We start from the raw sequence: 24,428 nt of genomic DNA, 5'->3' as shown, positions 1-24,428 counted from the left end.
CTTCCAGCTAGTGCCTGTATATCAACGAGGCAACTTTGGGACGGATTCAGTGTCAGTGGTTTGGTAAGGGAAGGGAGACTAAACGGAGTCTCTTTCATATGCCAAACGATCTCATAGTCTCTTTGACTCGATGTTTCTCCTGGAGGGCATGCGCAGGGAAACGAAACCAAGGAAATACCAGCCAACGGAACAATCGAAACCACCCAAACGATCTCAGTTCCGGACGATGAATGAACGCTCAAGCGAAATCAATGCTCGAATCACTCGCACAAAACAATGACAAACGGTTTTTCTTTCATGCAGTTTTTCTAACAGTCCAATTGTACACAGCATCCGCATCCGGAAACAAGGGACGCAAGACAGAACTCCCTGTGCTCCTCGTCAGGCGACACGTATAGTGCATTGCCACGGCAAACACCCCTGGGTTTTCCCTTGCGTCTCGACAATTTCGCCAGCCGATCGGTATAATTCATGAAAATGTGGCGTCTGCTTCTACATACCGGAATTGCAAAAGGTCGAGACTTGTTCCCGTCATGCGAAACCCCGCTTGACCGGCCGGGCTCCGACTCTGGTACCGGACAGGTGGGGCGTTCGGACGTGGCCGCCCCGGGGCAACGGCCGACATGAACACACACAGGCAACATGATGACTGAGTCCTTTCGTCAAACATCTCAGAGCCATCCATCCTGTATGTCTAGCATATAAATGTGGCAAGGAAACGATTCTTGATCCAATTAGTGATGCCTGCCATCACGAGGGATTCATCAAGTCAAGCTGAAGATAACAAGGAACTGACACATCCCACAATACTCAACGCCGGAAGTCGTACATAGTTCCTTCAAAAGTTTACCCAAAAGAAAAAGCATAAAAATGCACCCAGGCCCTCACCGGTTCCCCATTTTTCTCTTGCGAACCCCCATCTCAGTGCCACGACGCATCGCGAACCCCATCTCCTCCAGCGCCGTCATTGCAATCGACTGGCTCACATCCATCGGAGAGCCCGGTACGGAACCAAACGACCTCGGCAGACTCGGAATTGGATTTGGGAGCCCCGGAGCGTACTCTTTCCTCCTCTTCTGCTTCTTCCGCAGCGGGTACAGCGGTCGTACCGTGAACGGTGTCGTCGGCGGCGCCGGCACCCCCATCGGCGGCTGCAACGCGACCTGCGCCCAAGTCTTTTTCGTCGCGTCCTCGGACGGGTCGCTCCCCGGGATAAGCTTTGGCATCATGCTCGGCGTCCGCCTGGGCGACGTCTTCCATGCGACGGGTATTTCCGCGGTGCTGAGCGAGTGCTTGGGACTGCGATACAGGCCAATGATGCGGTGCCGGTTCGTGTTCCAGAGCCACTTCTTCACCTTGTACTCCTCCGGCACATCCGCGGAGAGGACCGACCCAGCCTTTAGTTTCAGTATTTCGAGCCATGGATCCAATTTGTTGTATCTCACCAACGCTATGCGGGAACAGTCAGTCGCGGGGATCACGTCGAACAAGAACCCACCCCCTAGCACTCAGACTTACAAGTGACGTTGTAGACGTACATCCCATCGGACACGTACAACTCGTTAAACCCCTCCGGTATTTTTCTGCCGTCCATCTCTCGGAGGACCTCCCGGCTCATGTAGGGTAGTCTATCAAGGGGCTTAACTACCTTGGCGACGATGTAGTCGGTACGCTCCCAAAGATCGAGGTAGGCCTTGTTCGGCTTTTGTTTCTCCAACTCTGCAGTCCCATCTGTGCCCCAGTAATTGGTGAGTGATTCAAGAATTGGTTTTCCCGCTTCAACAGCTGGAATTGAAACGAGCCGTCAGCGGTTTTTTCCCCTTTGGTTATAGCTGCCGTCTGATCGACATGCAACGACCTGGAGACAGTGAGATGGGGCAGGGGGCTTTGAACTCACAATTCTTGCTGAATATGTAATCGCGGATGCAAATCTCATCAGGTGACACGGCTTTGGCATCTCGCTCCTCAACGACGTGTCCGATGCACAAAAACTGTCGACTTTGATCGACATTGATGCTGAGTTTCAAAATAGGGTTGCCATGGTACTTCTCCCACAACTCGGTAGCATCACCTCCGGCAACCTGAGCAATGATTTCCGACCCGCCGGGATGTTTATCGATCAACTCTTTTTAGCAACAGTCATTAGCTTCTCTTTCAACCCAGCGCGAGTTGGAGAAGGGGCTCACCTGTGAAATCGTAAACGAATTGGTCGATGATGGCGTAGATACCCGTCTCGCGTGTCGTGTGCCATTTGACGTCGCTTGCCGTGAAGACGCGGTCGCGAAAACGTCTTGTGCCGGACTTATCCCACAAGGAGCCAATTTTGTACGGACTGAGGGCCTTTTGGATGACATCTGGGTGGTATCCCCGGTTGATGGCCTCAAGGACAGGATCCTCATCAACGGTACAGGTAAAGATGTCTTCCAGGTCACGCAAATCGTGATCGAAGCCAATCTCTGCCTCCCAGCTACTTGTCAGTATTCCCTGTTCCACGCGGTTTCACAGATGTTCTCCGTAAAAAGGGCAGGCGGGGAGAGGGGGGGAGAGACTAACCGGTGATATCAAACACGCTGTTAGCGAGGGCAGCCCACCGAGGTCTGCCGAGCTTGCCGTCATTAATCATGACATCCTCCCTCACGCGGTCAATCATGACGTTCCCGATAAATCTGTTTCTGGAACGGAAAAGTTTGGACCACTCCGGGCTAAAGACCTGGGGGTCTATCACCCGAGGAGCACCGATTATGGGACTTGGCTGGGTGAAGGTGGTCATCGTGGCGTAGTTCCACTCCAAGACGTCTCCGTCCTGGTCCAGAATCAAGTCCGTGATGTCGTAAATCTCCATCTCTCTCCCATCGAACAAGCAACCCCATACCCCGGAGGCCCCGATGATTTGATGGTCGCCGACCTCCCCGACAGTGTAGTAGGGAACACGGGTTCCGTTTGGCCTAGTTCGAACTGGGGCTGGGGTGGTTGAGGCCATCATCATCGGTCTCGCAATAGCCCATGCCGGAATGTCCGCGTCGACTCCTTTGCTTTGATGCGCGCGCTTGTTGTCCTGACGGAGAGAAATCGGGCTGGAGTGAGCCGCTGGACCCTGATACGGGGAGAGAGCGCGCCATGACACACTGTCCCAGTTCAGGAATACATCATCGAAAGGTGCCTGGTCAAGCCTCCTCCTCATAATCTGCCATTCGGTCTCAAAGTCACACACGATAGAACCGGTAACGCATCCCAGCGCTTCCCAGCGCCGGAAGGCCAGGCCGGCGTTGCTCATGCACAGCTCCTTGTCGTGGCTGGGTGACTGCGTGCCATGCAGCGTGTTGGACTTTTTGTTCGCCAGTATCCGTTCCCCGCACTTGAGCAGCCAATCTACAAGATCTTCGTTTCCGGCAAAGCCAGGTCTCAAACCCTGACTGATTCTGTCGGGGAACTCGCCAATGCTCTCGTCCTGATACCGAAGGGGGCTCTTTCTGATGGGCAACGCCGCTAAGGCGAGAAATCCGAAGGCCTGGAAGAACATTTGCGAAGCCAACCGATCTGGGCTGGCCTTCTCTAGGTTGGACAACAGTTGATAGGGCTTTATCGAGGTGCTGATGGCCTCCCTTGCCTCGGCCTCGTGTTTGACCGAGCGGCCGCGAAAACTGAGCGCTATCCCCCCCATTGCAAAACGCCGCCTCGAGTGGGCATACACCGTCTGGGACCAAAAGGCGTATTCTTCGGCGTACCAGGGCCGCAGCCTTTTTAGGTCCAGCCGCCTTTTCCGCAACATCTGCGCGACGGACTTCATGCTCTTGTTGAGCTCGACGTACCTCGAATACTTGTATGGCTCAGACATGACTTTGGCGGGCCACACGTGCAATGTACCCTTGCTCAGCTCGGACCTGCCCTCGCAGACCCAAGACGTCCGTAAGCTCGAAGCGCCATATCTTTGGACGTGGCTCTCCCAGAAGTCAGAAGTCGTCATGGCGCAGGGAAAGACAGCGGGGATTCCCAGCGGCACGTCGATGAAGGGATCCCCGTTGGACCAGTTGTCGTATGTGTAATGCAAGTCGGATTCGCATGTATGAGGACTCAAACCGCGAATGCCCAGGTACTGGATGCGGCCGTCGTCGCCCAACCAGTGGTTTTTGACGGTCGTTCCGAATACACTATTCTCAAAAGAGTAGCCTGCTTCCGCCCACCTCTCCTCATTGAAAAACTAGATTGGTAGAGATCATCAGCGAGGGATTGAAACTCGAGTGTTAATAGAAAAGGGGGTTATCGGTTGGGGGGGGGGGCATCAAACATACAAGCTCGTGCGTGCGACATTTGTATACAGAGGACTCGGGCATCAAGTTGAAGAAATGCCATGATATGGCGTGCTTTTCCAGATTAGTTGGTGTCAATTCCTCTTGCGTGCGTGCCAGCGTGCGAGGACCGCGCATGCCTCCGCAAAGGTGGGAAAAGACATACCGCCAGCTCATGGAGCATCTATGAACCAACGGCACGGTCAGGTCAGAAACGATGTCCAAATACAAGGGGACTTGAGGATGTACACCTACGGTTTTTGCCATGCCGACAGCCACCTGCCTCCCCTCCGGATCCTCAGGTGTGCTGTCCTTGAACACGGGCGTCAAAAAATCCAAGGCTAGCGTCATCCAGTGTGCGTGAGTCCCGTCGTCGGTTAGGACGTGAAACGTCTTGCCGGTCACGTTGGGATACTCATCGGGCATATGGAAGCCCCAGAAGAAGTACTTTGCGATATCATCAAGCGCGGCGCGAGCCTGGGCCTTGGAAAGACGGGACGCAGGCGGGGAGGGGACGACGCGGTAGATGATCGTGTTGGACTGAGTCACGGAGCCTTTTCCGGACGTGACGGGAGCGCGGGTGTCGCGGGCCCTGGGATCGAGGAAGCTACCTATCCTGTGGAGGGGGATTGTCAGTTGACTGTTGGTTTGAGGCAGGGCGGAGCCATAGAGGAGAGAAGGGGAGAGGGAAGCTCACCATTCCTGATCGGCAACCTCGTTGAGGATTCGGTTGGCGATCTCTATAACCCGGCTCAGTCTTCTCCAGTGGTCATCGTTGTCGATGTCGACCGATAACTGGGAAGGGTCTGAATGACAATAACTGGCCCATCTTTCCCTCCGAAAGAGCTTGAACCACTTGGACTCGTCGACTTGGACAAAGTCGCGCTCGACCCACGGGGCCGGCATTGAGTGGGAAAGTTCATTGGAGTGGAACAACGAGGCGCCGCCTGGCTCGTCGTCAATACTATAATCATCGTCGTCGTTGATGAACAGATCATTTGTGACCTGCTCTTCCTCCTCGCTCGAGTCGCCGCTGTCGAAGCCGGCGAGTACCTTTGGGAGCACGACCCGCGGCGTGTATGGCTCCAGTTGCTGCAGTATGATGGATTCGGATGTGCGAAGTCCTCCCAGACTCCGGAGCTGTACATGTTCGGAGATGAATAACGCGTCAAGGTAAGGGCTTGGGGGCTTCGGGACCGGCGTATAGTCGCAGAAATCAGTGCCTTCGGAGTCCAAGGACGGGAAAGTGGGCTCAAGCCACCAATGCGCCAGGTTTTTTTTTGGTGGCATCCTTGCGGTTCACGATAGAGAGAGAGTGAGAGAGTTTGTCCTTGGCATCTTAACCAGACGGTCTAGTGATTTGGATGGGCAGAGCAACGGTTTGAGAGAGCGAAATCGACCATTGGTTGTGTTTAAAATCAGGCGTCTGGTCTTGTCGCGCTCGACTTGTTGGATGAGATTTGTGGTGCAAAAGCAAAAGCCCGGGATTGAGCTCTCCAACAGAGGTGCCGGAGACGGAGACGGAGATAGTAATGTAACGGCCCTCGAGACGATCGATGCTCTAGACAATGGGTTGGTTGCCTGCGTTTGTCACAGTAGGCAGGGAGAGCTTTCATAGTCCCTGTTGACAGAAGAAGAGCACTTGGTCGGTTAGGTAGACAAAGAGCCAAGGGCATAATGGCCATGATGATGTATGGACCCCGGGACCATCCTGAAGGGGAGGAAAGGGCTTTGCTTTGTGTGACGGGGTGTGCCCTTCCCTTGGTTGCTTCCCGAAGACCGACAATGCGATTGGAGAGACAAGTAGGGATGCGAGGCAATGCGTGATTGATGACTAGAAGCTTGTAAAGTAAGGGGACGGACGGACAAACACCTGGAGATGTTCTGTTCTCGATTGATTTTGTCCCGGCAGAAACGAAGAGCGATGAAGAGAAGAGGGAGAGCGTGTAGCAGGCGTAACCCACCGCTTCCTTCCCATTTCTTTCAACTTGCGGATAGCTTCATCCGAGGAAGGTGATAGTGGCGAGGGAGTTGCCCTCAACTTGTCTGTCAACCAACACTAGCAGCAGTGGGGTGAGGTTGGGTGTGGGGGTGGCCTGGTCGTAGCGTCCTAACTTAGAACGGCACCTCTAGGGGGGATGCCTACAGAGCACAACCTACCTATTTAGGTACCTAGGAATGTCGGTAACCTGTAGTCTGCCAGGAATGGAGCTCCGGCTTGCTCTCTCCTCTCATCTTCTCTTGGGATTATTCTTCCTCGCCAGCCAAGTCGTAGATGACAAAAACATCACCAGTGGGATCAAATCAATTACACAAAATACAATTCATCACCTTGTTAGGGCCAGCATGAAGTGAAGTGTCTATGGCTTGTATTGCCGTCTATTTACTCTTTCTACTCTCTTATTCTTACCCCCTCATTCCCTGTCGCCAGGAACCTCTCTCCTCGCCCGCGGGATCCTCCAATCCCGCAGCGAGATGGTCATTCCTCATCCGGCGATTTCATTTCAAAGGGGAATCTCATGGGTGCTCGTCAAAGGAATCATAAACAGGCCCGTACCATGCAACCCGCGTTACCGAAAAAAGACTTTTGTAAGGCTCGTGACAAATGGAAAGGAAAGCGATCTCGTCGTCCGACTTCGTTTAGATGTCGTCCTCGTCGGAGAAGACCTCCTCACCACGCTTGCGGCGCGCCATGCGGTCTGAAAAAGGAAAAAAAAGTTAGCAAATCTGTACCATCACAAAGCACACTTCTGTTCAAGTGATGCGCCAAGGGAACTCTGTGAACTTACCCTTCTTCTTCTTGCGGAGCTCGGAAGACGACAGCTTGACCTTCTTCTTGGTGCTGACAATCTTGTTGCCCATGGCGTCGAACTTCTCCTCCTCGTCGGCATCGTCACCCTTGAGACGGGGACCAGCGCCCTGGCCCTGGACCCAGTTGTGGCCGGAAGGAGTCATCTTGCCGTCCATGACGGCCCAGACCTCCTCCGTGATGTTCTTGGTGAACTCAGCAGAGTGGGTAATGATGATGACACCACCCTCGAACTTCTTGAGGGCCTTGGACAGGGCACCGAGAGAGTCACGGTCGAGGTAGTTGGTGGGCTCGTCGAGGACGATCAAGTGGGGACGCTGCCAAGAGCAGGCGGCGAGGACGACCTTGACACGCTGGCCACCGGACAGACCGCGCATGCGCGAGTGGGAAACCAGCTCGGCGTCGAGGCCGAAGTTGGCGCAGTGGGTCTCGATCTCCTTGCGGACCAGGGGGCGGAACTGACCGGAGGCGAGGGCCTCCTTCATGTCGACGTCGGCAACCATCTTCTGGTGAGAAGCCAGGAGCTCGTTACGGGGCAGCCAGACGTTGTCGGCAGACATCATGGGGGTCCAGCGCTCGTTCTTCTGGCCGACGTTGTCGCCGATGGCGAAGGAGCACTCGTACTCGTAAGAGTTCTTGAACTTTCTGCGGGAGTTGATGCCGATGATGCGGCGCTGGGTGCCCTCGATCTTGAAGATCTTGTTCATGGCCTCCTCATCAGCGTCGGTGATGATCTTGTTGGCACGGTCCATCGTCTCACGATCCTCACCAGTCTGGAAACGCCACTGGATGTACTCGGAGGGGGTCTTGTCCAGGTGGTTATCGATGTGGGCGAAGGCGTGCTGCTTGATGTAGGCGATACGGATGTTCTCGTGCTGGTAGATCTCACCCTGCGTGGGGATGAGCTCACCGGTGAGGACGTTGATGAGCGTCGACTTGCCGGCACCGTTGGGGCCAATGACGGCAATACGGGAGCCGAGAGAGCACTGGAACGAGATGTCCTGGATCTGGGGCTTGCTGGTGCCAGGGTACTGGAACGTCATCTTGGTGGCACGCAGGATGGCCTTGGCCTTGGTCTTGACACCCTCGAGGAAACCGGGCTCGGGGAAGGTGAACTCCATCTCGGAGTCGCTGAGCTCGTAGTACGACTTGGCGGCGGGGTTCTTCTTGACGAACTCCTTCAGGTTACCACGGTAGCGCTTGAGCTTGAAGCGCTCGTAGTGGACGATGTGCTGGCAGACGTTGTCGAGGAAGGCAGAGTCGTGGGAGACGATGATGGAGGTGCAGGGGGAGTTCTGGAGGTACTCCTCGAGCCACTTGACGTTCTTCACGTCCAAGTGGTTGGTGGGCTCGTCGAGAAGCAGGATATCGGGGGCCTCGAAGACGGCACGGCACAGGGCGAGCTTCATCTTCCAACCACCAGAGAGGGCGGAGATCTCGCCCTTGACCATGTTCTCGGTGAAGCCGAACTCGTTCAGCTTGGCCTCGACGTCGGCCTGGGAGGTCTCGACACCAGCGTCCTGAAGCTTCTTCATGGTCCACTCAATGGTGGTCATCTCAGTGTCGGCGGAGTCGAGGTCGTGCTCGACGAAGACGGTCTTGACCTCGGACTGCTTGGGGAAACCCTCGACCTGCTCGTTGTTGATGGCGCGCATCAAGGTGGACTTGCCGGAACCGTTGGGGCCGCAAAGACCGTAGCGCTGGCCACGCTTGAGACGGAGGTGGGTCTGGTTGAGCAGGATCTTGGCACCGTAGGCGAGGGAGAAGGTGCAGTTGCAGAGGTCCTCACCCTCCTCATCATCGGGGTCAACCTCAGCCTCCTCGGCGGCACCGGGAGAGGCGCGCTTGCGGAAGTCGTCAACGACCTTCTGGGCGTCCTCGTCGCCGACGACGACGGCGATGTAGGGCTTGAGGGCCTCGACCCAGACGATGGACTCGATCTCCTTCTCGTCGATCAGCTGGCCAGCAATGTTGGCAGCGTACTGGAGGATGATGTCGAGCTTCTCAGCCTTGGCCTTGTACTTGGCGGGGATAGACTCCTTGAGCTTGGGGAGGACGACATCCAGGTCGGAGTCGTGGCGGACCTCGGGGATCTTGCCATCGACGACGTTGCCGACACGGGTAAGGGTGTCGAGGGCCTGCTTGGTCTTCTCACGGGCCTCGGGGTCGGCCAAGTTGTCGTAGTTCTTCTGGAGACCGGGCATCATCTTGGGCAAGAAAGGAGCGACAATGTTGGGGTCGTCGACGAGCTTGCACATGTTGTCGACAATGACGGCAGCCTTACGCTTGATGGCAGTCTCGCGCTCGGCAAGACCACGGTCGAGGAGGGGAACCATGAGGGCAAGAGTGGGCTCCTGGACCTCAGTGACGAAGGTGGTGGCACCGAGCAAGTGAACGGTCTCGGGGACGTTCTCGGGCTTGGCGATACACTTGATGAGCTCGGGGATGAAGCGCTCGATATCACGGTTGACAATGAGCTGGCAGATCTGCTCCATGGTCTTGTAGGCGCGCTCCTTCACCTCCTTCTTGGTGTCCCACATGGACTCGGAGACGACGGGGATGAGGTCGGGGACGCGGTAGCCGACCTGGGCGGGGGCGGTGCGGACGACGGTCTCGAGGACGTCGAGAGCAGCCATCTTCTCCTGCCACTTCTGGGCCTCGAGGAGGGACTTCTTGACGGGCTCGAAGAGACCCTTGACAGCGTTGGGGTTGATGGCCTCGGCAATGGCGAGGGCAGCCTGGTTGGCAGCATTCTTGACCGCGGTGATCTTGTCGCCGGAAGCGGCAAGGACATCGGGGAGAAGGGCGACGAGGAAGGGCTCGACGTGAGCAGAGACCTCGGCGTGCTGTGCGATGGAGGTGATGGCAACGGCAGCCTTCTCACGGGCGCCAGCGTCCTTCTTGTTGTTGAAGAGCTTCCTCACGGCCTCAATGCTCCTGCGGGGGAATCCTTGTCAGCGCTTAGGCTCCAGAAAAAAATTGTGTGGGAACCGAAAATAGCTCGTCGCTGAATGGCCAGGACCGACCATATGCGGTTGCAGCGGGTCGGTAGGAAGCCCGCCCGAGAGGGGCAACCCCCCCTTCAAGGCGATCAGACGGCAAAAAATCAAAAGCGGGAAAAAAAATCTGACATATTTGGAGAACTTCGCCCCTAAAGGCCGTGGACACGGTGGCTTGGAGGCGAACCAGCCCCAACAGTGCAGATTTCGCAGCAGACAAAGGAGGTAGGATAATGTGCAGATTAAATTCATTGGAATTTTGACTTACTTGGTGGGAACATCCTGATCCTCGATGCGGCCGTTGATGAAAGAGGCCAGGGCGGAGGAAGCCTCCTTGACATCGGCAGCCTCCTTGGAGATGGTGAGCTTCTGGAAAAGCTCGTCCAAAACCTTGACGGACTGGGCGTTCTCGGAAGACATTATGACGGGTGGTATTATGTCGATCGGAAGGGATGATTTTGTTGAGATGGTCGGGTGGAAGAAGTCGCTAGTCTGAACGTCTAAAGCGTCTAGATGCGAAGTCTATGCTCTATCGTAACCGAAAAGACGACGGAGAGATCGATTTGGAGGATGGGAAGGCCCGCGGGAAGAGACGACGACTGGAGGATCGTTGTTCTTCTGCTCTAGATGGCGCTTCGGAGGTTTTTTTGGTCTCGAGGGCGGGGAGGTTTGATCAGGGCGAGAGTTCGCTCTTGATAAACCGTCGCAGACTGGAGACGGGAAGAAAATCAAATGATTGAGTGGAGATACGTCCGGAGGAAGACGAACAACCAAGAAGAAAGGGAATGGGAGGTTTAGAGAGGAAGAGGTTCAAGAGTGGGAGGAGAGGAAGGGAAAAGGAGAAAAATTGAGAGAGGGGTGAGGGCGGCGGGCTGGAGGTTTTTTATCTCTAGCGTGGGAAAAAAAATTGTTGCGATTATCTGTACTTTGGCAGCAGTACCTCTCTCTCGCTCGGTACAGGTACACTATGGACGGATACAGGTTGCCCCCCCCCCCCCCCTCCCCCTCCTTGTCCCGGTTTCTGTTCCCTGGTGTCTCTACCTAGGTACCTTAGGTACCTGACCTATTTGGCAGTCCAGTGTGTTGTGTCCCAGTGTGCGTCCCGCCGCCGCTGTCGCCGCCGCCGCCTCTCCCACCAAAAACTTTTTTTGTCCTCCCTGCTCCTTCCCTCCCAGTGCGCCAAATGTGTGTGTGTGTGCCCCTCCGTTTCTGGCCCGGCGACGGCGACGCTAGCGGCAAGGATAGCCCCACCACAAGAGAGAAAAAAAATCAGAAACTGCGGAAACCTCTCCCCTCCCCCTCCTACCCTCTTCTGCCACCGCCTGCGAGGTGAGGGAGAAAAACAGAGGCGAGAGAGGGGAACGTGCGTTTTCCCTGACTGGCTTTTGGTTGGGTGTCACTGTGTCTTCCTGCGCCGCGCCCCCCTGGCGAGTAATGTCTTATCGGAGGGGTTGATTCGCTTATCTTACCCCGCGCTAGTCCGAAAGAGGGCGATTTAGAAGGGCGGTGAGTTGGAAAATGCCCGTTGATGCAGTCAATGCATATTCCAGGCATTTGCGGCAGGGCCCACGCAACACTTTGCCATTTGTTCTTTTTGCCATTTTACAGAGGTGCTGTATCCGCAATTCGTGTTTGGGTCCGCGATCCGCAGACGACGTCGCCGCTGCGGAGGCTGATGTCTAGTTGTATGGCAAATCTGGTGGTCCCTGAAGCCTGCTTTCTTCTTCCTGTTGAGGTGTCATGCTCCAGGGACCCCAGTGCACGGCGTCCGTTCTGTACATACACTCACTACTACCTCAAGCTGATGGTCCCCAGGTCCGCCAACTTCTCTCCTCTTCCCCTCCGAGATATTCCCATTCTCATGCCCTATTTGTACTCTGTAGACCCGAACTCCCTGCGACGATTTTCGGCCCGTGTCGGTATTTCATGCCAGATGGAACTGTCAAGCGTCCACGCACCCGCTCTTCCTCCGCCACGTGCTTGCGTTGACTGGCCGTGTCAAGGCCCACGGTGGCGGACAAGCTCACGCTGCCAACTTCCCCATAGTGTTCCCGGTCACTGTACTCTGTACCAGTGTGCCAGTCTCGCCTCCCGTGAAGAAAGAGGCGGCCGAGTTGGCTCAGTTCACGATAAGCCAGCCCTGTCTATTTCTGTGCGCGTGCGTCTAGCGTAGTATGGGGCAAGACGGAGGACGAAGGGAGCAGGGCAGGGAGTGGAGGACGGTGGTGAGACGGCCAGCGTCCTTGTGTAACCGCCAGTCCCCTGTCGCTCCCAGGCCGCCTGAGTCGTCTCGGCCGGGCAATATTAGTTAGATATCTGAGTACAGGTACGTGTACCTGTAGACAGACAGGCAGAAAAACATGTCACTGGCGTTGGACGGGGACAGATCTCACATCCCACCCCCTGGCGCCTTGGCTTCGCCACCCTGTGGTTCACCTCTCATACCGCCATTGCCTTCCCTGAGTACCTATGCATATGCCTTTGCTTGATCCTTTGCCTATGCCCTCAGGTACAATATTCGAACGGGCCGACGGCAGTATGTGTGTGTGTGTTTGGCACACGGCTTGGCGGCGAAGCACATGCGAGGAACGGCGCTAGAAACCCTCCAACAACAACTGACTTTCCCATGGGGAACGTCCCTGAATATTTCTATCACAAGGTTCCCCTTCCCCTTTTCCTACACGTCTCACATTCGGGAATGACGATTACAAGCACGCGAAGGCTGACGAGAGAACAACAGGTCGTCTCATCTTTTCCTACTCACTTTCTCGTTCGCTCCTTTCCTTCCTTCAATTGTCTTGGTTTCTTCTGGAATTTCCCGTCGAAGCTGGCCGTGCTGGTCATGGCCATCTGACACTGATTCTTCTCTGGCGTTCCGGACCACTCGGATCGTACCTTTCTGCCACGGCCTGCCCGATTCGACCCTGAATCAGTCAGACGCCGTGGTCGTCATCCACCAGGCCCGAGCCCGTCTGGGCCTTTGTCCGTCAAGGACAAGCCGCGGAGTACGGCGATTGGTGGAATGCCGGTGAAGCAAGCACACGGGTCTGTCTGGGCTGCCAGGCACGCTGCATGCTGAGCCAGGCCTTCGAGGCTGGACGGATCGACAGCCTGCCCAGATGTCTAGAATGATCTAGGCTAGGCCACTAAGTAAATAGTACTGGTACAAAGTACTGGCTGGCCTCCGGATCCTCGTCTCCGGCAACATTTCTCGACTGCAACGGCCAGACATCTCCCGTCAATGTTCAGGGATAGAGACCAGAATCTCATTTGTCTCTCCATTTGCCGGGATAGATAATCCAAAGCATCGCCATTCAAGATGCCGAGATGCAGACGATGTGTCTGTTTCCAGATATGACGCTCGACTCCGATGTCGCCGCCTTTCTATTCATAGAGGAAACCGCTGCTTCGTTCCTACAAGATGCAAGGCGAAGAAGCTCGTAGCCGTCCCCGGGGTAGATAGCTAGTGAGTTTGCGGGGCATCGACATTTTGCTCGAGAGACGTCGTTGATATTAAGATGCCCTACGATATCGCCACTTCTTATCGATACGATACGATGCGATACGTTCAGGCCACCAGCTCATCCTGCGAATGGCGGGGTGTGTGATAAGCAATCAGCCAAAGCTGATTACGGACTCGTTTCCTCTCTTCCTCTCTCCATGTGTGTTTCCCGGTCTCCACGATGGGCGCCAAAAAAGAACACTCCACAATTCCGTGGGGCCCCGTAGAATTTTTCTTCACCATCGCCCGGCCATCGAAGCCCGTCATTTCTTAGGTTGGGCAACGAAACTGGCATGGGCCGCACGCACGCACACCCTCCCGTCGTGCTGACCGGCCGCCCGCCCGCCCAATCTAATGGATTAGATGGAGACAAGCGTTTTTCTCGCAAAGTGATGCGGGTCCCCGGTGCAAAACCATTACTGCTCCGTCCGAAGAGGATGTTCAACGCTTTGCTTCACATGCTGGAGCGACTGCGCACAGAGGAAAATGAGTCCGAAAAAGAAGCAGAATAGGAAGAAAAAAAGTGGATATAGATTAGTTGCCTCAGGCCTAAATGCCATGTGAAATCGTGCTGAGTTTTGCCGCCCCCGTTACCAGTCTCGGTCATAGTTCGGGTATTATTATCCTTGCTGTCCTCTCTCCGATTGGTCTTTGATGTCTCCACAATCGGATCCAATCCAGATCTCGCGGTGACGTTGATCCCCTTTGCACCTTCACGACTTGGGCGCCTCCATGCTAACGGCATCACCGACCAGTACTCACTCACTGGACAACGACGCACCCGCCGTAGTGAACGAACCGGCTAATTCGCATCTAATTGCTGTTCCCTTGAGTTACTCTGATCTCCATAAGAGGGATGCCTTGGATTTACGGCTGTACAAGCACGCACATACTGTGGAAGGCTGCCAGATCTTCCATGTCCCACGTTGAGGCTTCGAAATGCGTCCCTCTGCGTTCAATAGGCTCACTGAGGAGTACTATTTGAACTGGCCATGGCACTGGTCCTCGTTATGATTCTCGTTCCGGAACGAACTGCTGCAATTGATCATTGGTATCTTGCCGACGTAGCAGCGGTAGGAAGCATGGATGATAACCCCGAGGTATTAACCCCTAGCCGGAACAAGGTCTCGAGAGAAAGCACGAAACCACAATTGCTCCGATATCAGCATCACTGCCTGGCCAGATGATCTCGTCATGCCACTTATGACGTGGCCCGGGTTGCCTACGAGAGTTCGTACAAGAGTCAGCAACGCGCCCAGTCACCTCCCCCCAACAGACGCTGTAACGTTGGCTGACACTTTAATTTTGCAGTACTCGAAACCACGAACTGACGTAACCCCAACAACTTCGATCGTCCTCCCCGACTCGACTCCGATGATGACCCAACGAAAGGAAAGACGCCGGCACAATACTGTACCCTTAAGAGACGTCTTGCAAGCACATCCCGGCGGCATGTGTGTCCAACCGCTGGACTGTGTGTTTGTCTGCTCGCATCACATCCCCGCGGTTTAATGTTCCGGTGGTTCTTGGCCTGATCGATTACAAATGCATTTGATTTGGCCCAAAGACATCAGTATCGAAGACCCCTACCGTGAACCTCGATTACAGGCAGAGTCTCCAATAATCGTTCATTGCACTACAGAGAAAATCGGCCTTCACGACTACATTGGGTCGAATGAAACTGCCCGTCGTGGGCGACACTTGGCCGAATCAGAACATGAAAGTTTCCTCGGGGTCCCAGTCAGAATCGTCTTCCAGGAGGCCTTCGCCCAAACCAACATCAATCGCTGAGATCACCTTGATCTCCGGCCAATGCGCCGCCGCGGCCGACTTGCTCGACGACTGATCGCGAAGCCTTGACTCTCCGAAGCCTGTTCTAGCGATGCAACCAGCCCCATTCCACGCCGAGTTGGCGGCAGCCTTCCATATCTCCCTCATATCACCCAACATACCAAGCGTCCAGTAAAGACGACAGTCGGCTGGCTCATTGACAAAGTGTGCGGGAATACCGGTTCCGACTTCGTTGCGCAAAATCTGGTCACGTACATTCAAAGTCGCGCCGGCGCTTCGAAGCATAGGCAAAGCCGTCAGCTGTGACAGCGAAGCCTCCTGCTCTGAAGTCAGATTCGTATAATTTGTCGCCATCAGGTTTCGAGATGATTCATAGATGGCGTTGAAACTAAGGACCATGGACCCCTTGGTACCGCCAACACATTGCATGACCCCGCCGTTCGGCCGACCTCCCATCACTACCGTCTTGACGTTTCCTTGGATTTTCATCCCAGACGCAAAGATGGAGCAGGTCGAGGCACAAAAACCGTCGGTCAAGAGGATGATGTCCCTGGATTCGAATGGTTGCGTGAAGTTCCGCCGGCTCCCGTAACCCGTGATATCGATTCCAAGACTGGCGGTTATGAATGGGTTTGCTAGATCCTCTCTCATTAGGGCTGTGTATGGGTCGCCCTCCCACATCCAGGGACTGAACTTGGCGTCGAAGGACGTGAAGGGCTGGTTGGTCATGTTCACGCCTGACTGGTAGTTCCATGGGTTGTGCCAGAGCCCCGCAAGCGCCGGGGTATCGCGGTCTTCGGGGACGATATTCCCGGCTGCGGCAGAGTTGACCTCGGCCATCGTCATGAACGCGCCGTTCTCTCTCCACCGGCTGAACCCGTCCTGCTCCATGTGTGGAAAGAACTGGCGGAACAGGTCGTACCCCTGGAGGATGATTCCGCCGGCGTTCATTCGCAGGTCAACGATGATCTTGGACTTTCCATCAGCTCTGCAAGCCTCGAGAAAGGAGTCGACCGTCTTCTGGAAAATCCTTGTGCTCCTCGTCCTGAAGGAGGCGACGTTGAGGACGGCCACATCCTCATACCCGTCGCCGTCCAGATAGTAGCCCGACACGGCATTGTCGTAACTCTTTACAATAGGGTCCGGATCCTGTCCAAACTGCAACACGTTTCTCTTGGAAACTGGTACCGAAACACGAGGGGCGCCTGGGACGACCGGCTGCCCCAACGCACAGAACCTTCGATAGAAGGATTCGCCGTCTGTGACGTTGGCGAAGGGAACCGCAACGACTGCAAAGTTGGCGGCGCTGCTGCGCTCTCCCGTGGCGTACTCTAAAGTCGTGCTCTCGCCGGGGTACTGGTAGTTATGCCAGCCCAACATGTGGAACGCTCCTGTGGCGCCGAGACTCCATGGACTTAGAGTGGAACATGTAGTTGTAGGCCGCGTCCAGATCCTGAGTGGCCGAGGCCTGGTTGACGAGACCCTGGATGAAGGCCGAGGCATCGACGCCATTGATCCTCGACACGGTCCTCGCCTCGTCACCGACGGCCTTGACCTCGTCCAAGATTTTGATGACGGGCATCGAGAGGGGGTCTTGGGCGTACGACACGAGCGCAAAGGGCCGACCAAACCGAAAAACCTTGGTCAAGGCATCCGGTAAGAAGGCAAAATGCCCGTCGCGGGTCTTGGCCGTCATCTCGAAGAGGTCCTCCTGGAAGTCGATCTCGCCATGGTATCCGTCGGCGACGAGTTTCTCCCGGATCTTTCCGAGGTGGCCGAGAAGATAAAAGGCACCGGGCTTGTAGTCAGCCGGTGGGTTTTTGATATAGACGAGGCTAGACTGCCACTCGAGGTATGGCCTGATTGCGTCGACTAGGGCGACTGCAACTTCTTTATGGAGAGGCACCGACTTCAGGCATGCATACGCGAGCTCTGCCCCCACGCTAGGATAAGGATCTGATTTGGTTCGCGGTCAGCATCGGGAATATGGATCACGGGGAGGTCTGTTGTCGACTTACCGGCAGCTGAGACTTGTTTCGCCCATAAGTCGCTGACCAGCGCGCAGGGCTCTCCCGTAGGACGCCCTCCGCCGTCTACGGAGGTCGAAGTTGGGTTGACCACAGTGATGAAGGTTCCGGTCCCCGTACCCGTACGGATACCCGTCCACGTACCGCTTCCCAGCCGTGTGGATGTCGAGTTGTGGCACGGATACTTGGGCGTCGGAGTCACGGTAGCATACACGGCTGTGGAGGTAGTAGCCCTGGCCGAGCTGGGTGCGATACACGAGCACGCACTTGACAGACGGGACGAGAGCTCACTCCCCAAGGCACCACCGCAGTGCTCCGAGGCATATCCAGGGATCGAGGCGTTCGCCGCCGCCGTCGGCTGGGTGAAGGTCGCGCAGAAGGCCTGGGCAGAGGCGATGCGTCCCGGGGTCTGCGTGGCGTTGAGGGCGCGGAGGCAGTTGTCGGCGGCACACTGCGCTTTCACCAGCGCAGCCCCTGGGAGAAGGAGAAAAAGAAGGGAGGGAGAGACCATTGTGGCCGGTTTTCGAGACGGCAAAGGGGGTTTAAACGAGTGGTATGACAGACTATGCCGTCTTTTTGGGGCAAGTGAAAGAGTGAATGTCTCGAGGGAATGAGAGATGCTTCTGGCAATGGCATCTCGGGATCTCCCTTGAGTCACGTCCACTTATTTTATATCGCCCACGGCATTCATCGCATTATGAATCCTACGGAAGCGGGCCATCTGGATCTTTGTTTGCTTCGGCTTCAACAAAGTCGAGTACAGGCATGTCGAGGATCACAATGTGGTCAAGACCATGAGACTACGATTTTTGCTTGCCTGCGCCGACCTATCGACGCCCGGTATTAGTATTGATTTAATCTCCGGATGGCAGCAAACGCACACACGGCGGGATAGTGCAGCTTGCTTCAGACCTGCGGAGGCTTAGAGTTTGGCCGTCGGAGAGGAAGATATACGAGATATCGGCCGCTGCATTGGAGCTCAATCCGAAACGATGTCTCTTTGTAGAAGCGCGGCACCACACGGGAGCGTGTCGACAAAGGTGGATTTCCGGTGCCGAACTACCCAACCAGGTCTGGAGCAAACGGCGGCGCAGCCCTTGTATTGACTAAGGTGAGGTTTGTTTTGCTGTCTTCTTTCGTTGAGTGGAGTATTTTCTTAGGTCCGTCTTTCTTGTGCGCCGTCGTACGGCGAGATCCAAGTACTTGCATTGCTTTCACAGTCAGTCTCCCTCGAGAGCGACCTGCCGAGGGTGTTATTCCTCGCAAAGGTTTCGAGTAACCGGAAACATCCGAAGAGAGGCGAGGTGCCGTGTAGCCTCTTTGTATCCGTGACAGAGCAGGAGAAGTACCGTCAGCAACTCTTACGGCGCGCAAGCTTTGCGATGGCGGCTGGTCTCTTTGTTCCCGTAACCGCTATCAAATCAGACGGTTCTGCTTGACCACTTAAGGTTGTTTGTGAGATCATGAATGTCCCTTACCTTGCCGCCGTTTCGAGGGCTCTGTCGAGGGCATCCCTTTAGGAATCTTCCCATCTTGTCACCCGCTGCTGTTCTTCATGCCCTTCGAATGAGTCTCCCAAAAGTAGTCTCGAAGATTGGATCTCTGAGTTGCTCAAGGGAACAGTGTGCATGTATGCTCTCTGCCGTTGTCTACTGGACTGCTTATTCCAGACCTGGATGTTGCAACCAAGGGACGTTGCTGGGTATCATTGTAGCTGGTTGCTGTATTCCTATGGAGAAAGCATCGAAAGCAGCTGTTTTGAGGCCTTGTCAAAAAAGCATCCTTTGTCTGAGTGACATCAACATTGTGTACATGTGCCCGCCGACAATAGAGTCGCTACTTGAGTCTTGTGTCGGCTTGTGCGATGAAAGACCAGTCGCCTCTACTCTGATTTGAACGGGCTGGCCTGTCGTCTCGATGTTGAGATTCTGATGATACCAACCCAGTTCTCGTTTTCTGAGAGGACGCAAATCGTGTCAAACGAAAGTGGCAGAACCCCCCCCTCCCATGTGCCTAAGTAACCACGATGGCGGACACTCCTGATCCGACTAACCAGGCAATACTGCAATATGCGCCGGACTGGTACCGGGACAACAGTCGGGAATTCCCATCGCACAGCTTGGACGACGATTATGACAGCGATGACAAGAAAAAGAACAAGAAGGACAACAAGAACAACAACGACGACGAAGACAAAGACAAAGACGACGAAGATGAAGACGAGGACGATGCCAACAATGAAGATGACGACGATGCTAACGATGCCAACGATGCCAACGATGATGACAGCGACTACTCAACGGACAAGATCATCAAGACGGCGACCCGGTCTCACGACAAAGCAGTGCAGACCAACGCCAGCCAGAGGCAGGGGGATCAATACGCACCCCTGTTCGTCCCGCAGCCACCTGCCAAGTTCGCGAACCGCGGGCAGTGGGAGTTCATCGAGTTCGTGCCCGGATGGACGGACCCGATCTGGGATGGCCACGAGACGGTCAAGATTGACGACCGCCACAAACACCTCGTGCGTAAGAAGGCGGGCGGCGGCATCCTGGACCGGCTACGGCCGGCGCAGCTGCCGCAGGACCGGAGCCGGAACCCGACGCCCTTTGCGATGCGGTGGGGCATCCACCCGGACCGCCGGGACGGGCGGTCGCGGCTTTCCCCAACGCGCTCGGCGTTCCGGCGGTTTCGGGTCGACGACCACGACACGATCCAGGTCGTCGGGGACTACATCGTGAAGCAGGCTGAGATACACGCGGCGGCGGCGGGGGCAGAGGACGTCGAGGCGCTGCTGGAGACGTACTCGCGGCTGACGCCGGGCGGCGAGTCGAGGCAGCCGTCGGCGACGGAGCAGTTCGTGGTCCAGGCGATGCAGGACATCCGGGACGACGAGGACTGGCAGTCCCTCGTGTTTTCGGGCCTGACCACGCAAGAGGTAAGACCCCAAGACTATCATCAAGTCAGTTGCATCTGTGTCACATAAACTGACCGGCACGGTGATAGCTGCTAGACGACGGGATACTGTCGCTCAAGAACACGTACGGCTGTAATTTGGAGAACGACTTGCACGGGTAAGGCGGGTTGGCGGGCCATCCATTGTAATGTGTGTCTACGAATGTTTGTGGACTAACACGAATATCTACCACCAGGCTTTTGCAGCGGGATAAATGGGACGCGGCGACGTGGCGAGGAGGCGAACCCGATAACCCGCGGCTAGTCTACCAAGCGGGTAAAGTCAAGGGTGAATGGGATCCTTCTGTAAGACGAGTTTCGACATGGCGAGTCTCCGAAGTGAAACAAATCGTTGGCTGACGAGTAATGGTACAGACGAACGACGACCTCTGGCAGAGAATGCAACCCGCGCTCCAGGTCGCCTCGCGGATCCTCACCCACCTCGAACACCACGACCCCTACTGGGCGCGGCTCATGGATGTTTTCAACCGCGTACCCATCCCGCCTTTCCGGGATCCGCGGCCGCCACACCAGCGGAAGAAATACCCGGCGTGGAACTTCCGGATGCGGGACGACGACGCCGTGTCTCGGGCGGCGGCGGCGGCGGCGGCGCCGTGGACGGTGGCCAAGCCGGACGTGCGGGCCGCGGTGGACGCCGTCGGCACGACGTGGCGGACGCTGCACTCGTGCCTGCGGTTCGAGCTCAACACGGGCTTCGACGTGGACACGGTGAGCCAGACGCTGGCGGGGTCGACGGCGGTCCAGGGCGAAAAGATCGTTGTGATGCTCGCGGTGGATTGTCTCTGGCCGCTGGTGGTAGAGGGGTACAGCCACGACGAAAAGATCTCAAGTTATTTCTCGGTGGCGGCGACCATCATCCACGAGCTTGCTGTGAGTAGAGGTTCATCTGCTCTCCGTGTTGAAGGCCGAAGTCGTCGTCATCGTCGTCTTGGATGTTCATCAGCAATGGTTGAAAGAAGCCGCGCCGAGGATGGGTGTATAATATGCACGAGACTAACGCCTGTTCAACCAGCATGCCGTGAACTACGCACACATACATTGGCTCTACAGACCGGGCCCGGCGGTCGACCAGGTGGCAGACTTTCAGAAACACCCCGAGTTGGAGCAGAAGCTCGTCGATATTGGAGAGAGTCTCTTTGGGAAGCAGGATCCGAAGAAGCTAAAGCTGAACCCCATCGAGCCCTACTTTGAGAACCAGCAGAAAAGCGAGCTGGGATTTGCCACCGAGGGCCATGTAAGTGACACAAAACCCCGGCTTCCGACACATCCATCATGCATATCCATCCCCTCTTGGCGCTCTTGGAAGACTCTCAACTGACAGTAGGCCAGGTCTTTGGAGGGAGCAACTGGCAGACCCTGAGCCAGTCCAACCTGTCATTCAAGCATCTCAATTTTCTCCCCTCGGGATCCCTGATGGTGCGATGGCCCACCGGCTTCAAGTATAGCCACGGCCGCATGCAGACGCCGGAAGAGCTCAAGAAAAGCCCCGCGGCGATGGTGCTAAGGACGCCCCCGATCGTCGTCGACACGTACCGGGTGCCGGTCAAGGTGGCCGAGGTCGCCCGGCTCTTCTCCGAGGGCTTCTGGCGGTCCGAGGTGGTCAAGTTCGGCACGGCGGCGCTCAAGCTTGGCACAGCCGACCCGACCCGCGTCCGGTTCCTCTTGGACGACCCGGTGCCCGTCACCAAGAGGACCGACGTCACCTCAGACATCTGCGAGAAGGTCATGGAGCTCTACCCTGATGCCGAGAAGCTGGCCGAGCTTGGCGGCATCGTGTGGGTGTTCCTCGACCGCCTGCTGCTCGAGTACTTCCTATACCCGACGCTCCGCTTCCGCTGGCAAAAGGACTACAACAACCTCTACACCCGCCTGGGCGCCATCGACCTCGGCGCGAAGCAGTTCAGTCTCGCCATCAAAGAGGTCCAGATCCTGGATCAGTATCTGCGGTGTAGCGCGCGGGCCCGGAGAGGAGGGGGGAACGTCGCCGCCCAGTTGGACGCCTGGAAAACGACCACGCTGCAGCTGTACCGCGCCCAGATCCAGAAGTACGGGGACTCGAGCTCCAAGGTATCGTTCGAGCTCCCGCTCGGCTCGGACAGGCTGCAGGACGACGCCACGTTCTGGGACCGCATCGGCGAGGTGGGCACATTCGCGCAGCGGCGGTTCGACGGCCTGCTGCGGACGCTGTACGACCTGCTATCGACGGAGATCGACCGCATCCACGAGATGTACATCGACATCTACCGGCTGAGCCCGGAGGAGCGGGGAAAGATTCGGCGGCGCAAGTTCGTCCAGAACCTCCTGGGCCGCCTCGACATCCTCGATAAGGCATGCCGCCACACCATCGTCGGCCACGGCGGCATCTCAGCCCTCCGCCTCTCGTTCGACGTGAAGCCGCACTTTGCGCAGAGCTTCACGGTGCTCATGCAGCGCATCAAGGAGCTCGTCCCCTGGGCCCACGACGTCCGCGAGATCAACCCGGCCAACGCGCACCGCCTGACGCCCTTCATCCCGAACATCCGCAAGGCGAGGCGGCCGGCCTCGGCGCGCATGGTCAAGCTGGCGCAGAAGGAGATCAATCTGATGTCGGTGGAGGACTTGGTCGCCATCGAGCCGTTTCTCTTGTTCGTGAAATACCGTCTCGAGGCGGCGGATGCCATCGAGATGGACCTGACCAAGGACCAGAAGGACCATCTCGAGCTCATCGTGGAGCAGATGAAAGCGGCGTACAACCCCGCGGCCGCCGACAACGACGGCGGCGACGATGACAACTCGTCCGAGGAAGACGAACCGCTCACGAAGATCATCCGGAAGCGGAAGAACCGCGGCGACGACCTGGCGTCTGGGCAGCACGTCGTTAGGCGCAGGAGGATCTACGTGCCGCGGCTGTCACCCCCGGTGCTGAGACACCCGAGGCCGTTGTCGAGCTCCACACGGCCGCCACACGATCACTGGCGGCGCCGGCGGTCGTTCGGCGGCATGGGCAGTTCGTCTAGGATGGGCTCCTCTGTGGCCAGCTCGAGCCTGCAGCCTCCCCTACCGAACCCTTTCGCCTCCATGCCCTCCATCACGTTCCCGCTGGCGAACCAGGGCCTTTCGCCCACGTTCTCGAGCCAGAATAGTCAACAGCAGCAGCCGCCGCCGCCGCAGCCGCCGCAGGCGTTCAACGCGTTCCCGGAGCGGATGCCGGTGGGCCCGCAGCCGATGGACATCTTCCCGCACCCGGGCGCCCTTTCGGCGACCTTCACGCAGGACCTGGTCGCGGAGCGGGACTACAGAGCGGCGCTGGCGGCGCAGTCATCCTCGGGCCGTTCATCTTCGTCACCGCCGCCGCCGCCGCCGCCGCCGCCACGGCTCGGTTCGCCGCTGCAGTTTAGGAATAGCCCGGGGGTCTGGGACGCGCCGCGCGAGGTGGCGCCCTTGATCCCGGACTCGCCCGAATCGGAACAGGGCCGGCGCCGGGTCCCGGACCCGCAGAGATGGTCGCCGCTTACGGAGTCGCTGTCTTCTATGCCGCCCAGCACTCCGGGCAGCAAGGGATCGGCCGGGCAGCAGGAGGATGAGGAGGAGCATTCTGGGTCGGGGTTCGTAGACCGGTTGCGTGGACGGCATTCGAGGCGGTCCTCTCTTATCAGGTTGACGGCATACGCGGATACGGAGAACCTTCCGCCATATCCCGCCGGCTCCGTCCCCGTTACCTTCACATCTAACAACCCGGGCGGCGGTAGTGGCTCTGTTGAGAATGAGGATTCTGGTGCTCTCGGTCGTAAGAAAGATACGGAACGTCGTAGGGCGGGTTGGCGGCCGGCCGAGACGCGGATGACGGGTGTGCTGTCGAGTCCGGTGGCCAGAGGGGGTGTGGGGAGGATGCCGGGTGGTCGTGACCTAGATGGGGACGAAGATATGGAGTACTACTAGGAAGATGATGTATTTTGAGGTTTATAGAGGGGCGTTAGCAAGTATTTTTCGAGGCCTGGGTTCGATTTCGGCTTGTTGGTTGATGTTAAAATTCTGCTTCATATTCCATCAACGTTACCA

General features: G+C 56.7%; 5 protein-coding genes across 5 annotated transcripts; 2 read left to right on the top strand and 3 right to left on the bottom strand.

The window, feature by feature from the left end:
- Positions 1-884: 884 nt before the first annotated feature.
- On the bottom strand, positions 885-5,576 carry CDEST_05653 (Putative cytochrome b5-like heme/steroid binding domain-containing protein; the record flags this gene model as incomplete). Its single annotated transcript, XM_062921812.1, has 9 exons — positions 885-1,450; positions 1,519-1,785; positions 1,898-2,125; positions 2,187-2,456; positions 2,554-4,198; positions 4,290-4,361; positions 4,453-4,470; positions 4,542-4,902; positions 4,984-5,576. The coding sequence occupies 9 exons, from the start codon at positions 5,574-5,576 to the stop codon at positions 885-887; spliced, it is 4,020 nt and encodes a 1,339-aa protein (XP_062777863.1).
- Positions 5,577-6,638: 1,062 nt separating this feature from the next.
- Positions 6,639-10,993, bottom strand: CDEST_05652 (Putative AAA+ ATPase domain, armadillo-like helical, ABC transporter, TOG domain-containing protein). Its single transcript, XM_062921811.1, has 3 exons — positions 10,363-10,993; positions 7,076-10,032; positions 6,639-6,985 (listed from the first exon to the last, which is right to left on the bottom strand). Exons 1-3 carry the CDS (start codon positions 10,512-10,514, stop codon positions 6,927-6,929), a joined length of 3,168 nt encoding a protein of 1,055 aa, XP_062777862.1. The 5' UTR covers positions 10,515-10,993; the 3' UTR covers positions 6,639-6,926.
- A 688-nt stretch (positions 10,994-11,681) lies between these two features.
- Positions 11,682-12,530, top strand: CDEST_05651 (uncharacterized protein). The gene is made up of 2 exons (XM_062921810.1): positions 11,682-11,909; positions 11,978-12,530. The coding sequence occupies exons 1-2, from the start codon at positions 11,835-11,837 to the stop codon at positions 12,260-12,262; spliced, it is 360 nt and encodes a 119-aa protein (XP_062777861.1). The 5' UTR covers positions 11,682-11,834; the 3' UTR covers positions 12,263-12,530.
- Positions 12,531-15,306: 2,776 nt separating this feature from the next.
- On the bottom strand, positions 15,307-17,925 carry CDEST_05650 (Putative Tail specific protease, ClpP/crotonase-like domain superfamily; the record flags this gene model as incomplete). Its single annotated transcript, XM_062921809.1, is given in 3 exon segments — positions 15,307-16,801; positions 16,815-17,343; positions 17,406-17,925. The coding sequence occupies 3 exon segments, from the start codon at positions 17,923-17,925 to the stop codon at positions 15,307-15,309; spliced, it is 2,544 nt and encodes an 847-aa protein (XP_062777860.1).
- Positions 17,926-19,440: 1,515 nt separating this feature from the next.
- CDEST_05649 (uncharacterized protein) lies at positions 19,441-24,308 on the top strand (the record flags this gene model as incomplete). The annotated part of the gene is made up of 6 exons (XM_062921808.1): positions 19,441-20,352; positions 20,421-20,488; positions 20,567-20,675; positions 20,745-21,260; positions 21,403-21,624; positions 21,720-24,308. 6 exons carry the CDS (start codon positions 19,441-19,443, stop codon positions 24,306-24,308), a joined length of 4,416 nt encoding a protein of 1,471 aa, XP_062777859.1.
- Positions 24,309-24,428: the final 120 nt, after the last annotated feature.

The sequence above is a fragment of the Colletotrichum destructivum genome, chromosome 3 (assembly GCF_034447905.1).
Source record: "Colletotrichum destructivum chromosome 3, complete sequence".
NCBI classification, from domain to species: Eukaryota; Fungi; Ascomycota; class Sordariomycetes; order Glomerellales; family Glomerellaceae; genus Colletotrichum; species Colletotrichum destructivum.
This window is presented reverse-complemented; position numbering and strand designations above follow the sequence as displayed.

Excerpts from the sequence above, each read along its gene's own strand:
- CDEST_05651 (XM_062921810.1), top strand. The coding sequence starts at position 11,835 with ATGCTCCAGGGACCCCAGTGCACGGCGTCCGTTCTGTACATACACTCA. Across the intron at positions 11,910-11,977 it reads CTCAAGCTGATGGTCCCCAG|ACCCGAACTCCCTGCGACGA; the intron begins GTCCGCCAACTT and ends TGTACTCTGTAG.
- CDEST_05652 (XM_062921811.1), bottom strand. The coding sequence starts at position 10,514 with ATGTCTTCCGAGAACGCCCAGTCCGTCAAGGTTTTGGACGAGCTTTTC. Across the intron at positions 10,033-10,362 it reads GATCAGGATGTTCCCACCAA|GAGCATTGAGGCCGTGAGGA; the intron begins GTAAGTCAAAAT and ends ATTCCCCCGCAG. Across the intron at positions 6,986-7,075 it reads GCTCCGCAAGAAGAAGAAGG|ACCGCATGGCGCGCCGCAAG; the intron begins GTAAGTTCACAG and ends TTCCTTTTTCAG.